The sequence below is a fragment of the Phragmites australis genome, chromosome 14 (assembly GCF_958298935.1).
Source record: "Phragmites australis chromosome 14, lpPhrAust1.1, whole genome shotgun sequence".
Taxonomy (NCBI): Eukaryota; Viridiplantae; Streptophyta; class Magnoliopsida; order Poales; family Poaceae; genus Phragmites; species Phragmites australis.
In genome coordinates, this window is record NC_084934.1 from 27,152,650 (window position 1) to 27,166,352 (window position 13,703).

The 13,703-nt window shown below is 44.5% G+C and overlaps 3 protein-coding genes and 1 pseudogene across 3 annotated transcripts; 1 reads left to right on the forward strand and 3 right to left on the reverse strand.

The window, feature by feature from the left end:
• The first annotated feature begins 1,789 nt into the window (after positions 1 to 1,789).
• On the forward strand, positions 1,790 to 4,397 carry LOC133890449 (small ribosomal subunit protein uS2-like). The gene is made up of 5 exons (XM_062330824.1): positions 1,790 to 2,060; positions 2,681 to 2,943; positions 3,030 to 3,227; positions 3,338 to 3,542; positions 4,129 to 4,397. Exons 1-5 carry the CDS (start codon positions 1,913 to 1,915, stop codon positions 4,236 to 4,238), a joined length of 924 nt encoding a protein of 307 aa, XP_062186808.1. The 5' UTR covers positions 1,790 to 1,912; the 3' UTR covers positions 4,239 to 4,397.
• A 371-nt stretch (positions 4,398 to 4,768) lies between these two features.
• On the reverse strand, positions 4,769 to 6,586 carry LOC133890451 (peroxisomal (S)-2-hydroxy-acid oxidase GLO4-like; annotated as a pseudogene).
• On the reverse strand, positions 4,890 to 5,364 carry LOC133890381 (peroxisomal (S)-2-hydroxy-acid oxidase GLO4-like). The gene is made up of 2 exons (XM_062330772.1): positions 5,173 to 5,364; positions 4,890 to 5,072 (listed from the first exon to the last, which is right to left on the reverse strand). Exons 1-2 carry the CDS (start codon positions 5,362 to 5,364, stop codon positions 4,890 to 4,892), a joined length of 375 nt encoding a protein of 124 aa, XP_062186756.1.
• A 36-nt stretch (positions 6,587 to 6,622) lies between the features above and the next one.
• Positions 6,623 to 13,321, reverse strand: LOC133890450 (uncharacterized). The gene is made up of 6 exons (XM_062330826.1): positions 13,135 to 13,321; positions 10,148 to 10,344; positions 7,161 to 7,285; positions 7,019 to 7,065; positions 6,835 to 6,911; positions 6,623 to 6,747 (listed from the first exon to the last, which is right to left on the reverse strand). Exons 1-6 carry the CDS (start codon positions 13,258 to 13,260, stop codon positions 6,744 to 6,746), a joined length of 576 nt encoding a protein of 191 aa, XP_062186810.1. The 5' UTR covers positions 13,261 to 13,321; the 3' UTR covers positions 6,623 to 6,743.
• Between the last annotated feature and the right edge of the window lie 382 nt (positions 13,322 to 13,703).

A 13,703-nucleotide genomic window follows, 5' to 3' on the forward strand; every position in this document is an offset into this window, starting at 1 on the left:
TACATCGGCTTCTTATGTATTATATCTATAAGACCTACTAACGTATATTTTTGATAAACATATTAATTCTAATAACTATATAATCATTAATCATCAAAATTATAATTATAATCTAATAAACAATTTTCGTTACATCCATACCATTGATGCAATGTGAAGTACCGATCTCTTGCATTAGGCAGGTATTATGTTGCCATCTCAAAGAAGAGGTCATCTGAAACGAACAATATTCATTTTTCAGTAAGAGGAGAAAAATAACTCTCACAGGTTAAAAAACTGTTGCATGGCATTTGCGTGGTACTATGCCAAAGCGGGTTTTCGTGATATGGAGCTAATTTTACCATAGGGAAAAACTCAATAAGGTTATGGCAAAAGGGCTAATATGACAGGTGATGGAAACACTCCTCAACTAGTCATGAATTTCAAAGATGTACAGGTACCAAAGGAACTCGCCTTTCCTGATCTTTCCTCACTGGACTCATCTTTCTCCGAAGACGAAATATGGGCGGCCATTAAGACTTCCTCTCCGGACAAAGCTCTCGGCCCAGAGGGTCATATCGCCTGTTTCTATCGTAGTTGTTGGAACATAACCGTCATTTTGATGGCAGTCCATCCTTTTTATAGTATGCATAGCCGTCATTTTGATCGGATCAATGGAGCTTTTATCTCTCTACTTCCAAAGAAAAATGACGTCTCTCGGGTGGGGGATTATCGCCCCATCAGTCTCATCAGCATCATCAGCAGCTTTGCAAAGCTCATTTCAAAGGTGCTATCTCTCTGCCTAGCTCCACATTTGTACAAGCTTGTCTCCTTAGCTCAAAGTAGTTTCATCCAAAAGAGGTGCATCCCGGAAAATTTACTCTATGTCCAAAATTTAGCACTAGGCAAACACAAGCCTTTGCTGCTGCTTAAGCTAGACATTTCAAATGCATTTGATATGGTCTCTTGGCCTTTCCTGTTGGAGCTCCTTCAATCACGAGGTTTGGATCTAGTTGGCGAGAGTGGATGTCAATTCTGTTCAGTACAACATCCTCGTGTGTTCTTTTTAATGGGTCATCGGGACAACTGTTTAGTCATCGACGGGGCATGCGGCAAGGAGACCCACTCTCACTTTTCCTTTTTATCATCGCCATTGACCCCCTCCAACGTTTGTTCGAGTTGGCAACTGCAGCCGGTCTACAAAATATTCTCATTTTTATTGAAAATACGAAGTAGCTAGATCTGATATTATCTTTGAATTATTTCAATTCTTTTCACAAATTTTGTTGAACATTCGATCTAAAATTCCTTAATTTTTTTCTTAAATTGCTCACGGATCCATTCTAATCCGCTTATTATTTTTCACAAAGATGTTTACATAGCTGTATTTAAGAGCAGATGAACAGATGGATTTTTGTCAATTGCTTTATCTATTTTTGCTACACATTGAAGTGAGTTATAGATAAGTATTGAAAATACAGAAGCAAAAAAATCCAAAAATAAAAAATGCTCATATTCGGACTTTGTTTTACTAAAAATAGATGTATATGATATAACTCCAATTTTTAGATGCATTTCATATGGTAATTAGTTATGTTTTTAAGATATAATTAATTTTCATATTATTATGAAAGTTTTTTGGTCTCGTATTGCGACATTGTCGAATTTATTTTTTACTCAGTGAATTTTACATGGCTTAATAGCAAAAAAAAAAAAAAGCCTACACAAATGCGTGAATGGCAAAACCGCAGAAGATCCCGAGCTAGGGTTTTTATCCCAAACGTGCCGGCCCGTATAAATTCGCGCATCCCCCAGCCCCGTCGCGACCTCTCGCGCCGCCACCTCCCGTACCGTGCCGCCTGCCAGCCTCTTCCTCTTCCGGCTCTCTCGCGCACGGCGCTCGCGCTCGAAACCCTAAACTCCGGCAGCGACAATGGCGGCGGCAGCGGCAGGTGGCGGCGCTCGCGCGCTTTCCCAGCGGGAGCAGGACATCCAAATGATGCTCGCCGCCGACGTCCACCTCGGCACCAAGAACTGCGATTTCCAGATGGAGCGATACGTCTACAGGCGCCGCACTGACGGTATCAGTCTCATCCCCTTGAGACCGCCCAAACCCTAACACCTAGTGTTCATCGTATTAGAGTCTTAGATACAGTAGATCCATTCGTGATGTCCTCTATTTAGATCTTGTTATGCGCAGACTCTATGCATAGAGTTGAGCCGAGAATTGTTAACATGTTCTAAGTGCGGAGCCACGTAGGTTGGTAATTTTGCAGGTGGTAGACGTGTCTTGTTGAATCCTCCGAACATGAAACCATAGAAAAGTACTCCTTCAGTAGACTTTCATTGAGATTACGTATTTCAGATTGTACCCAGTGTGATAGGTGTTAAGACCTAGCGTGATGAGGATTTAGAGGGCTAGTGGAATATGATATCGATATGTAAGGTTCAGCAAGAACATGAAAGACGATTTTCTTTATAATGTGATCTCATAATTGTAAGCCGTGAGTTCAATTCACGGACATTGTACAACATTACATTCCTATTAGTCATGGTTGTCACTGGGCATGTTGGAATCGAGTGAATAACGTACTTGTAGCTTAGTGCCAACACGATTACCTTTTGAGTGAGCAATTCCATTTGTCATTTAACCATGATGAACTGCAAGTTAACAAGGTGGCCTTTTTATACTACCCTTCAGGTATTTACATTATTAACCTTGGCAAAACCTGGGAGAAGCTCCAGTTGGCCGCAAGGGTCATTGTTGCAATTGAGAACCCCCAGGACATCATCGTGCAGTCTGCTAGGCCCTACGGCCAGAGGGCTGTCCTCAAGTTTGCGCAGTACACTGGTGCTCATGCCATTGCCGGCAGGCACACTCCTGGTACATTCACCAACCAGTTGCAAACCTCGTTCAGTGAGCCACGCCTTCTTATCCTGACCGACCCCAGGACTGATCATCAAGTAAACTTTGATCTGTTAAACTAGCGTATGTAATTCAGTTTATCAACTGAGGGCACTCTTCAACCTGCTTACTGAACATTTTACAGCCCATTAAGGAGTCTGCACTTGGAAACATTCCCACCATTGCCTTCTGCGACACAGACTCTCCTATGCGCTATGTCGATATTGGCATTCCTGCCAACAACAAGGGGAAGCAGAGCATTGGCTGTCTTTTCTGGCTGCTTGCCAGGATGGTCCTCCAGATGCGTGGTACAATTCTCCCAGGACACAAGTGGGATGTCATGGTAAACTTACATAATCCCAACTAATATTGTTTCTGCCAAAGTTTGTCTTGTCGAAATAACACATTGCTTTTCTTCATCATCTAATCCTGCCAGTTGTTTTTGTTTTGCAGGTTGATCTCTTCTTTTACAGAGACCCAGAGGAAGCAAAGGAGCAGGAGGAAGAAGAGGCTCTGGTTGCTCCTGACTATGGCGCAGTTGCAGAATATACTGCCCCAGCGGCTGACAACTGGGGTGGTGAATGGGGGGCTGGTGATGCTGCAGCTCCACCTGCTGTCGTTCCAGCACCAACTGGGGCCGACTGGACTGCTACTCCAGGTCCAGTTTCTCTTCTTTCATAATAATATAATAATATACTATAATTGAATTTAAATCTACGCCTGCAATCTTTTTTCTTATTAGTATAATAATATACTATAATAATATGCTTAGTATGTCCAGGATACAATCTTTTTTCTTGATTGATGATGAGTGCTTGAACGCTCTATTCTTCCTTATATGTGCCTAGAGGTGGCTTGTTGTTGGGTTTAAGCGTGAAGCTGAGACGAGCTGAAGCTTCTGGTTTTTTTGTTATGGAGTATCTTATCTGAAGTTGCCCTCTGGCCTATATGTTTATATGGGTAACTGTTGAAGCTTTTACTCAACATGGAATCTTTGCTTACTCAACTAGTAACGTTCGGCCTCATTTGCATGTTGATGTTATGTTTCATGGTTGCTCAAATTCTTATTTCAGCAAGTCACTTAAAATGGTATACATGTACCGGTCCAATGGGAAATGATGCTCTGTAAATGTTTTTGCCCCATTCTGGCTCTGGCCTCCTTTTTTGTCCATGGATTTTGATATAGTTATCTGTTTGGCTGTAGTTTGAATGCTTACAACTTATATCGTTCTTCTGAATTGCAGCTCCTCCAGCTGATGGTGTTTGGGATGCAGCTGCTGCCCCTCCTGCTGCAGCCCCTGGATGGGAACAAGGCGCTGCCCCCGTAGCGGCACCCACTCCTAACTGGGAGTAGAAAAGTAGCCCCACGGTTGTTACCTCATGGATGGCTTGGTAGTATCCTTAACTTGCTTCACGATGTTCTCTTGTATGCGAGACATTGTTTGGTTCCCGTGATTTGAGTAACAGGCTCACCGAAATCTTAATTCTGGAAAACTTCGGTTGGATTTTGGCATTGCTTTTGGGGTATTTCAAAAACAAATATTGGTAGCAGGTATCATCCATTCAACAAGATCCACCGTATGGGCTTTTCCTTCATTCACAGTTTGGGCCTTCGCGATCAGGCATCCAGCATGTAAATCTTTGTTGTCCCGGCACGGGATGTCCAATCAAGTAAGCAACGCCGGCGCCGAACAATTTCAGTGGGGAGGCGTCAGCGCCAGGCGTGCTGCGTGCACCGGCGCAATCGCGGCGCGTGACCCACCAGTCCTGCACGCCGGAGGCGGCGGCCCAACGCCGTGCTCCGGCCTAGTCCCCGAAGCGGCCGGCCCTGCAAGAACGAAGCATGCACACGTACTTTTGCGCGGGCCTACTACAACTTTCACGGATGGTTCCACACGTGTACTGTGGCTTATTTCTCGAGCGATCGATCAATGTCACATGCGCTCACATCGCAACCCTGAGTGCACGACCCGGCGTGGTTCTGGGAGCCTGGATCGTCGCCGGGTCACAGCATGGCCCTGATCCGGTCGCCCTCGGTCTGGACGTGTCCCCTGGTGACCTCCGCGACGCTCCGGCGGCCACAGAGCACCATGGCCAGCTCCAGCTCCGCGTTCAGCATCTCGATCACGTGCCTCGCCCCGGCCTCCTCCCCTCTCGCCGCCAGCCCGTAGAACACCGGTCTCCCCACCTGCAAACGCAACGCGAGCAACGCAACGCCGTGGAATTTTTCTTCCACGGTTTTCCTTTCTCAAACACTCCATTAATTGTTGTTTGCTAGGAGCGTTTACCATGACCGCCTTTGCGCCGAGCGCCAGCGCCTTGAACACGTCGGTGCCCCGGCGGACCCCGCCGTCCACCAGCACCGGGACGGCCCACGCCACCGCCTTAACCACCGCGCCGCCGGCCCTTGTCATTTTCAGCCATGGGGGCAACTGACACCCGCGCGTCGCAATAACAACACGCCCTCCAGCTGACAGCATGCCTCACATGGCCCTCCCGCGTGCCGGCGGGCGGTCGGTCACGTTACCTCTTCGAGTGCGGAGATGGTGGCCGGCGCGTAGTCCAACTGCCGTCCGCCGTGGTTGGACACGATGACGCCGGACGCCCCGGCCTTCCTGGCTGTCCAATCAACGCGTCGCGGAGTCAAGAGTTCACTGACCATTTCTAGTACTCCAAACAATACAATTCAACAATGATATTATGGTGGCAGCCATTACCGTCCTCGGCGGTGACGATGCCCTTGAGCAGGATCGGCAGGCTCGTTATGGACTTGAGCTACTCCACGTCCTGCATCGCAGAATTCAGTCACACACAGTTATTACTGCATTGCATTGGCCCGATCACACAATCATCTAGCATGTTATGCAGGCTCGTTATGGACTTGAGCCACTCCACGTCCTGCATTGCAGAATTCAGTCACACAGTTATTACTGCATTGGATTGGCCCGATCACACAATCATCCAGCATGTTATGCAGTGGGGCCTCTTGCTCATCGTAAGCACTGACGCATGCAATTCAAGGTCAGTGTCCTCGGGGCAGGGACGGTAGATCACCATTTCTATACCAGCATGTTATATTACTCCACGATTGCCTGATGCAGAATCGTCCTTGTTTCCCCATGAAGGCCATGACTGTTCCTTATGCTGATCGAGTACTGTGGATGCCGGAGCACATGCTATGAGATTCAAGATTCAAGAAATTTATGGCAAGGGTGCCAGTAGTGCTGTGTATGTACCTTCCATGACAACGATGGATCCCGTGGATGGCTTGCGAATCGTTCCAGCTTAGAGCCGCCTTCCTGATGTTCAAGATGCGAGTAGCTGATGGTTCAGTCTTTCAGAAAGGAAAAGGAGTTATGGTTTTTGAACAAATTTCTGCAGTTCTAGGCAGGGCAATATATTACAAATCAAGGCAACAGTTTCACTCACAGTGTCAAGGTTATCATCAAATGACATTAAACCTTCAAGGTTCGCCAGCTGGAACAATCATCCTGTATGAACAATTAGTTCAGTTACACAAATTAAAAGGGGGTAGGTTTGCACCGTTGTAGTGTTCAAGCTGTCAAAAGATGTCCTGCATAAATGTCTTGAGAATCTAAGATACAGCATGGGAAAGCAGTAGCCTATCAAAGTTTAACCTTCAGAACCAGAGGGTGACAAAGGGATATTATGGTTTCTAAAATAACATTTTGATTAACTATTTAAAAAGAAACCAATAATATAACCAGCGCTGTATACTTGTTTCTGATATCAGCTTCACGCCTACTGACCACAGGCGTGTCAACTGTCAAAACAATTGCCTTGAATTTACAACTCTCAGCCCGCCGTATCAATGTTGCTGAAACATCTCTTGTCTTGGTCACCTAAGGTACACAATAGAAAATTTTCAAACATCAGATAACTACAGAAAAGGAATTTATTAGAAGGAGCTCAATGTTAAGGCATCATACATATAACTGATAAAAGCGAATGGCATCGCAACTGAAGCAACCTCCTCAATTCTGCAGCTGGTTGCGAAGGAAAGCACCTGTATGAAAATATGAAATATATGAACATGTGTAACAATCCACAGAAGACATAAAAGATGAGTACACCATCAGATGATCCTAAATAAAAAAAAGAAACAGTAATTACCATTATGGTGTTACATGCTATTGCAGCTCTTGCTGTAGACACCTCCCCTGAAATGAGCATTTAACCAAGAGTTGTGGTGATATCACCAGTTGTCATATAACAATTTTTACTATTTACAAATTAGATGACTCGAGTTTTATACCTTCTGGATTTGCTAACTTGTGTGCCCCTGTTGGAGCGACAATTATGGGCAAGGGAATATCGTACCCTAATAAGCTTGTTGACATGTCTATCTTGCTGACATCTACAAGAACTCGTGGTCGTAACCTGTGGAATCCACACCAAGAAATCAGGTCTTACTTCTTACTGAAGTTTAGATACGTATGGAAGAGGTGAACAGTACAGAATTATTCCATATGCTGCAATATTCTGCCTCAGTGTGTACTCATCCTCCGCTCCCCCTTGATATAATCATAGTGCATCTTTTTTTTCCTCGTGAATACGCAAGAGAGCTATGTATCTTTATATTAAAAAGGAGAAACAAATACATAGTTATATACGACACCCCTAGTAGGGCACCACATCAACGGTGATTACTAGGACAAGAGGAAACAACTAGGTAGTCCAAAGTTCACTAAACTAGGTAATTGAGCCAAAGTTACGTAGCCGGTCCATGAGGATGGATAAGTGTCTTGCCCCGGCTTTGCACCATCAATTGATATCTTCCCAGATGAGAGATATTAGGATGTCAGAGGAGATTCGATGGTTGTTGAAAATAATGCCGTTGTGCGACAGCCATAACCTCCAGCAGCTAAGGAGGGCAAGGGAGTTGAGCACCTTCCGATGCTCTTTTGCCACACGCCGCCTAAGCGCAACCCACCAATCGAGAAGAGTAGTCGCCGTTGTAGGAGCATGTATACCCAACATACGCCACCAGATCTCCTTCGCAAAGGTACAATGAAAGAGCAAATGATCGGTGGTTTCTGGTAGTTGTGTGCAGTACGTGCAGGAGTCATCGTTTTGAAGTCCGTGTTGTTTCCTACGCCGCCCTGTCCATAGCCTTCCATGTAACCCTAGCCAACCGAAGAATTTCACCTTCGATGGAGCCCATGATCTCCATACCCAGGAAAGGGCATTGCATTCCCCTATCGTTGCCCTATCATCCGTCCAAAGAAAGGCCTTCCCGATCTTGTCGACATCCTTGATTACCCAGGGGCACCGCTATGGAGATTAGTTTGTGCAAGGGAGTAGAGGACAAGACCAACTTCACCAATGTCGCTCGTTCTGGTTTGGAGATAATCTTCTCCTACCAAGTAGGTAGCTTGGCGTCCACCTTGTCAATCAGCGGGTGTAGCTGATCTCTATGGAGCCTGCCGACCGTGAGAGGTACTCCCAAGTATTGGATAGGGAAGGAAGATGACCTGCAAGGAAGATTGTCGTTGATGATGCCAATGTGTTCCCCAGAGCAGCTGATGGGAACGACAACACACTTGTCCAAATTGGTGCAGAGCCCGGACGCCGTCCCAAAGAAACAAAGAATGTGAAGGTGTGCTTAAATGTTCTGAGTGGTTGGAGACATAAAAAGAACAGCGTCGTTAACGTAGATGAAGCAATGGTGCAAAATGGAACCATGCCTAGTGGAGTCTGTGACACTCTCCTCCCCAGCCAATGCAAGAAGGCGAGCAAAGATGTCCATGACCACCACAAACAAGGAGGAGAGGGAATCCTCTTGTCGCAGCCCCATGGAATGGGTGAGAGGTGGTCCTGGAATTAAATTAAGTAGGATCCGGGTTGAGGAGGAGCCCAGGATAGCCTCAATCTAGTTGCACCACCGGTGGCCAAAACCCCAAGCCCATAGAACCTCCAAGAGGAAAGGTCAACTCACAGGTTTCGAACGCCTTTGAAATATCCAACTTAAACAAAATCTTTGGCCGTTTAGCCTTCTTGAGAAATCTTGTCGTGGAGTGCACAAGCTTGAATTGTCGTGGATAGAACGACCAACAATGAACACGCTTTGGCTTCTTGAGATGAGTGAGGTGAGTCGTGGTGCCAATCGGATTGTCATTGCCTTGGTAATCAACTTGCCAATGCTATGGATGAGGCAGATCGACCAGTATTCAGACACCAAGGATGACACCTCCTTCTTTGGTAGTAGAAGGATGAGAGCACAGTTCAAATGGTTGAGCCCCCTCCGGTCCCCAATACTGAAAGTGCATAAGGCATGGGCGACATCCTTACTAATGATAGGCCAAGCGGCTCGATAGAATTCCGCCATGAATCCATCGGGCCCTGGGGCTTTATTAAGAGGTAGGCGCTTAACGACATCCCAAAGTTCTTTCTCACATAACGGTATGTCCAGCTCCTGCAGGTCAAGAGGCGAGATGCCGACAGCGCGGAGATCAATAGAGAAATCCCTAGTGGAAGGGGTTCCAAGGATGGAACTAAAGTGCTTGAACAACGTTTCCTCCATAGCTACGTGGGAAGAAACCGGGCCATCTGGCGTGGAAAGAGAGTTGATTGAGTTCTTATGCGCTCGGAATTTTGCAAACGAGTGAAACAACCTCGTGTCGACGTCACCATCTGGCAACTACGTCACTCTGGACCGACTATGCGCGATTGTGCCCTCCAAGGAGGCCAGTCCTAAGCAGATGACCTTTAGGTGCTTGCGAAGGGCCGACTCAGAAGGCGTGAGATTCCTGCCCTCATGGGCTGCCTCGAAGCGGCTAATGACCTCATGAGCGACAAGCAGTTGCTCCTTAATATTGCCAATGCTCATGTTGTGCCACCGTTGGAGCCCCCTGGCGGTGCGGTGAAGCAAGATGTGCAGCCTGATGAGGGGGGGGGGGGGGTTAGTTTGCTCCTTAGGTTTCAACACCCATCCCTCTCGCGACAGCCTGATGGAACCCATGCATATTGGCCTAGAAAGCCTCAAAGTGGAAGCAATGACGCCTCTATGAATGTATCACAGTAGAAAGCAAAAGGGGGAAGTGGTCAGAGTAATAAGAAGATAGGGCTTGCAGGAAGCAATCGGGAAAGGACGCATCCCATTCTAGAGAGACCAGGGCATGATCGAGCCGCACAAGCGTGGGGTGGGCTCTCTGGTTAGATCAAGTATACTGCCTACCGAACAGGTGTAGGTCTATCAGCTCCTAGTTAGTGATGAATCGACGGAACCTCGCGATGGATTACCTGTTTATGTTCGCGTTTTTCTTGTCCGCTATCATGTTGAAATTACCAATGATCAACCAAGGGCTCGACAGTGATGCACAGACCGCAGTCAACTCGGCAAGGAAAACATCCTTTAAATTCTCATCATTCGGGCCGTAAACAGCCGTCAGGTAGAAGGAACCGTCCTCCTCAGATGAAATATGAACCGTGACAGAGAACTGCAGTACATTGACAGACATTAATGAGAGCGGATGCCAACAGACAACAACCACACCATCTCTAGCCTCAGTGGCAGGCAAAAAGGAATACCCCAAGACCGTAGGTCCACACATTTCATTGATTAGAAAGGGAGTAAGGACATTGAGCTTCGTTTCTTGCAATCATACGATCAAAGCGTTGTGATCTACGACTAGCGTGCGAACAACATGCCGGCGGGCCTCGCAGTTGAGCCCCGAACATTCCAGTTAAGGACTAGTGCATCTTTGGTAGTGCTTTCTTGGCGAGTTCTTGATACTCCCGAATGTTGACTGGTAGATTATTCTCCATTTCTGATAGATGCAATTGTTAAAAGGACATTCAATGGTTGCAAAAAGGCGGCAATAGGAAGAAGATTAAGACAACCAAACTAGTGAGGCCAAACTACTAGTTTTGGTTCAGAATGCAAACATTCTGCTTCTGATTTTGTGATATGACTGGTAGCCTAGACTCAAGGAGCTAAAACTTTCCAGAGGTACTAACACCCTCACAACCCTTCAAAGAAATACTAAGACATATTTGTTAGCTGAAATACCTGAATCTCTCTAAAAATAAAAATTCAATACATCAGTAAAGTAGCAAACGTATGTGGAACACCGCAACAAGAAGCATCATATTACAGAACTAGCAAATACACACTTGATTTCTTCCATCCATTTAGGTAATAAAGCTGGCTCGAAGTTTATAGGAATAGAAGGTTTCAATGAAGACACTGGATTCTAGCTGCAAATGAAAATTTTAGCTACAGGTGTAAAAATATATACTGACAATTGATCGACATCTGGTCTCAGTGGATTCTAATTCTGCATTTTTGAGAGTAGAATTTTAACTGCGAAAATAACTATGGTAACTCTCGTAACTTTGTCAGGACTCAGGCTAAACGCAAAGAAGCTCAGACAACAAAAGGCGGCAAAGTGGATTTCTACTCTCAATCTGTGATCAGCAGTGGGCAATAAAGAGGAAAGGAGCAAAGTAAAATGACGCTGAAATCACTGTTCAAATCAAGTCCCGGACCTACACATCTCAATTGAAATAGAACCCGATTTGTTCCGTTCTTCATCACACTCCATTCTTCAGACACGTTCATACTGATGATTAATAAGCCCATCACGTTCCCAAATAAATGACTCTGGAGATTTAAGCTCTCGCTCAAGATAAAGATCTTCTTGTGGTATTTAGAAAAATAAGTAATTTTGATAAAGAGAACTTGGCTAAAAGAAGCTAAAATGGTAGCTCAAATGCAGTTTTTCAACCGTAATGAAAATATTCAACATCTATTTTTTAAGTGTTACTTTGCTAATTTATTATGACAGATAGTCAGAATAGCTCTAGACGTTAACAAGCCTAGAGGTACACTTTATATTTGGGTGGTTGGCTAGATGACTTAGGAGCGAGAAAAAAGAAAGAAATCTTGGTTGGGATGCTTTTTTTTTTTGCAATTTATCTATGCCGTAATGATATTGTTTTGATAAGAAAACAATAACCTCTTTTATGTATGCACTTTTCAGATGTACTTATTAGCTGAGATTCTAGAAGTTGATGCAGCAAAACGAGAGAGAAAACATAAGCATAGTGTGACAAGTATTGGAAGTGGTAGCCATAGAGTTCTTCGTTAAAAATAGGTAACGGTTTAGTACTAAACTACGTGATTGATGATTTACATTCATACGATCTTTTATGTTTGCATTCAACATTCATATATGAGCTAGAATGATGTAATAATAAACTATGGATATATGCATCACACTATACAAAAGGCTGGGACTTTTCTCCCATTATCTAAAAATATATTGATGGATACCATTACTATATCACATATGTACATCCTTAACAAGGGCATGTGCTAATTAAAAGTCACATAAACAATCAGATGGGTAAAGCTCGCTGGGCAATGCTGGTACTGGAAACACAAGATTCCACACATTTTTTTTCTTCATTCAAGTGTCGACAAGAACGAGAGGATTTTTAGCTGAAGAATATCTGCACTCGTAGCGACTGCTTTTTCTAGACTCTTCTCTAATTTGAAGCTGAGTCGGATGATTCAGATTAATCTCTTCTCTAACTTTAGTAGCTAACTCTGACCTAGCTGAATTCATGTAGCTACTAAAGTTTTCAGACATCTCATATATCTAACTTTTCTTCCTCGAAGACGCAGATCTCATGGCCAATCCATAAAAAGCTTCACCTCTGGAAAAACAAAAAACTATACTGCTATATTCTGCTTGAAAGGCTAGATGAACTGAGATAATTAGAAAAGACGACTAAGCGTCTGTAGGTCTGTAGGACTACAAAGCACAGGGAAATTCAGATAGTCCGATTTGATTACTCATCGTAACAAGTACTCAGGTCCAATGTGGTAAACTTGAAACGGCGCTTATTGGAAGAGCAAGGCGATCGATGGAACCCACAACACAACTGAAAGGCGTCCCACCGTATTCAAGATAAGCCCCAAATCGGGGGAACGGCGGATAGAGATGACGACTGTACACAATGGGCAGGCACTCGAGTATAGCAATCCTTTTTATTGCGAACAGCTAGGGAGCATTCAAGATTTGCAGTAAAGCATGTAACATGGCCATCCACCTAGGGTTCCACAGAAATCAAGAAGAGCAAAAACCAAGCAGGACTAGAGCCCGAGTTAAAAGAAAGGGAAAAAAATACATAGGGAATCTCCACATGATTGGAACAGGAAACTGAAAGCAAAAACTTCATGCAGGAGTGAATTGAAGAAGGAGCCATGAGGAGCACCATACCTCTAGACTTAGGGGAGGAAGGACAGCTATCAAAGATGTAAAAGGGAGGAGTGAAGGGCAGGAGGGCCTAGTGAAAAGAAAGGGTGTTCCATGAGCTTCAAAGGTCAGTCCTTGGTGTGATGTCATGTCAGCGGCCACAGGTAGAGGACAAGACCGGTGCTGGCCATATCCAGATCTCGCACTCAGAATCAAATTGGCAGTCATGTTTCACTGGACAGACCAGAAAAAAATATATATCTCCTGCTAGTTCAAGCAAAATCCTACCCTTTTTAGTATACTTTTAAAACTAGCTCCGTTCTCGAAACGAAAATTTAGAAATGCTTGTAGTCAAATTTTAAAAAATTTGATTACTAATATACGTAAAATTATTAAGAATTAACATATGCAAATAATAGTAATAAATTTGTCATGAAAAATATTTTGATATCATCTAATTGTTATCAACTTTTAACAATAAGTAGTTATCAAAAGTTGGTGTACTATCTGATTCCGTGAATCCGTGATGATGCGGATCAATTGCGATTTACTCTAACAAATACTCAATTGCGATTTACCTAACAAATACTCAA

Excerpts from the sequence above, each read along its gene's own strand:
- LOC133890449 (XM_062330824.1), top strand. The coding sequence starts at position 1,913 with ATGGCGGCGGCAGCGGCAGGTGGCGGCGCTCGCGCGCTTTCCCAGCGG. Across the intron at positions 2,944-3,029 it reads ACCCCAGGACTGATCATCAA|CCCATTAAGGAGTCTGCACT; the intron begins GTAAACTTTGAT and ends AACATTTTACAG. Across the intron at positions 3,543-4,128 it reads CGACTGGACTGCTACTCCAG|CTCCTCCAGCTGATGGTGTT; the intron begins GTCCAGTTTCTC and ends TCTGAATTGCAG.
- LOC133890381 (XM_062330772.1), bottom strand. The coding sequence starts at position 5,364 with ATGCTGTCAGCTGGAGGGCGTGTTGTTATTGCGACGCGCGGGTGTCAG. Across the intron at positions 5,073-5,172 it reads TCGGCGCAAAGGCGGTCATG|GTGGGGAGACCGGTGTTCTA; the intron begins GTAAACGCTCCT and ends TTGCGTTTGCAG.
- LOC133890450 (XM_062330826.1), bottom strand. The coding sequence starts at position 13,260 with ATGACATCACACCAAGGACTGACCTTTGAAGCTCATGGAACACCCTTT. Across the intron at positions 7,066-7,160 it reads CAAGTTAGCAAATCCAGAAG|GGGAGGTGTCTACAGCAAGA; the intron begins GTATAAAACTCG and ends TGCTCATTTCAG. Across the intron at positions 6,912-7,018 it reads TAGCATGTAACACCATAATG|GTGCTTTCCTTCGCAACCAG; the intron begins GTAATTACTGTT and ends ATTTTCATACAG.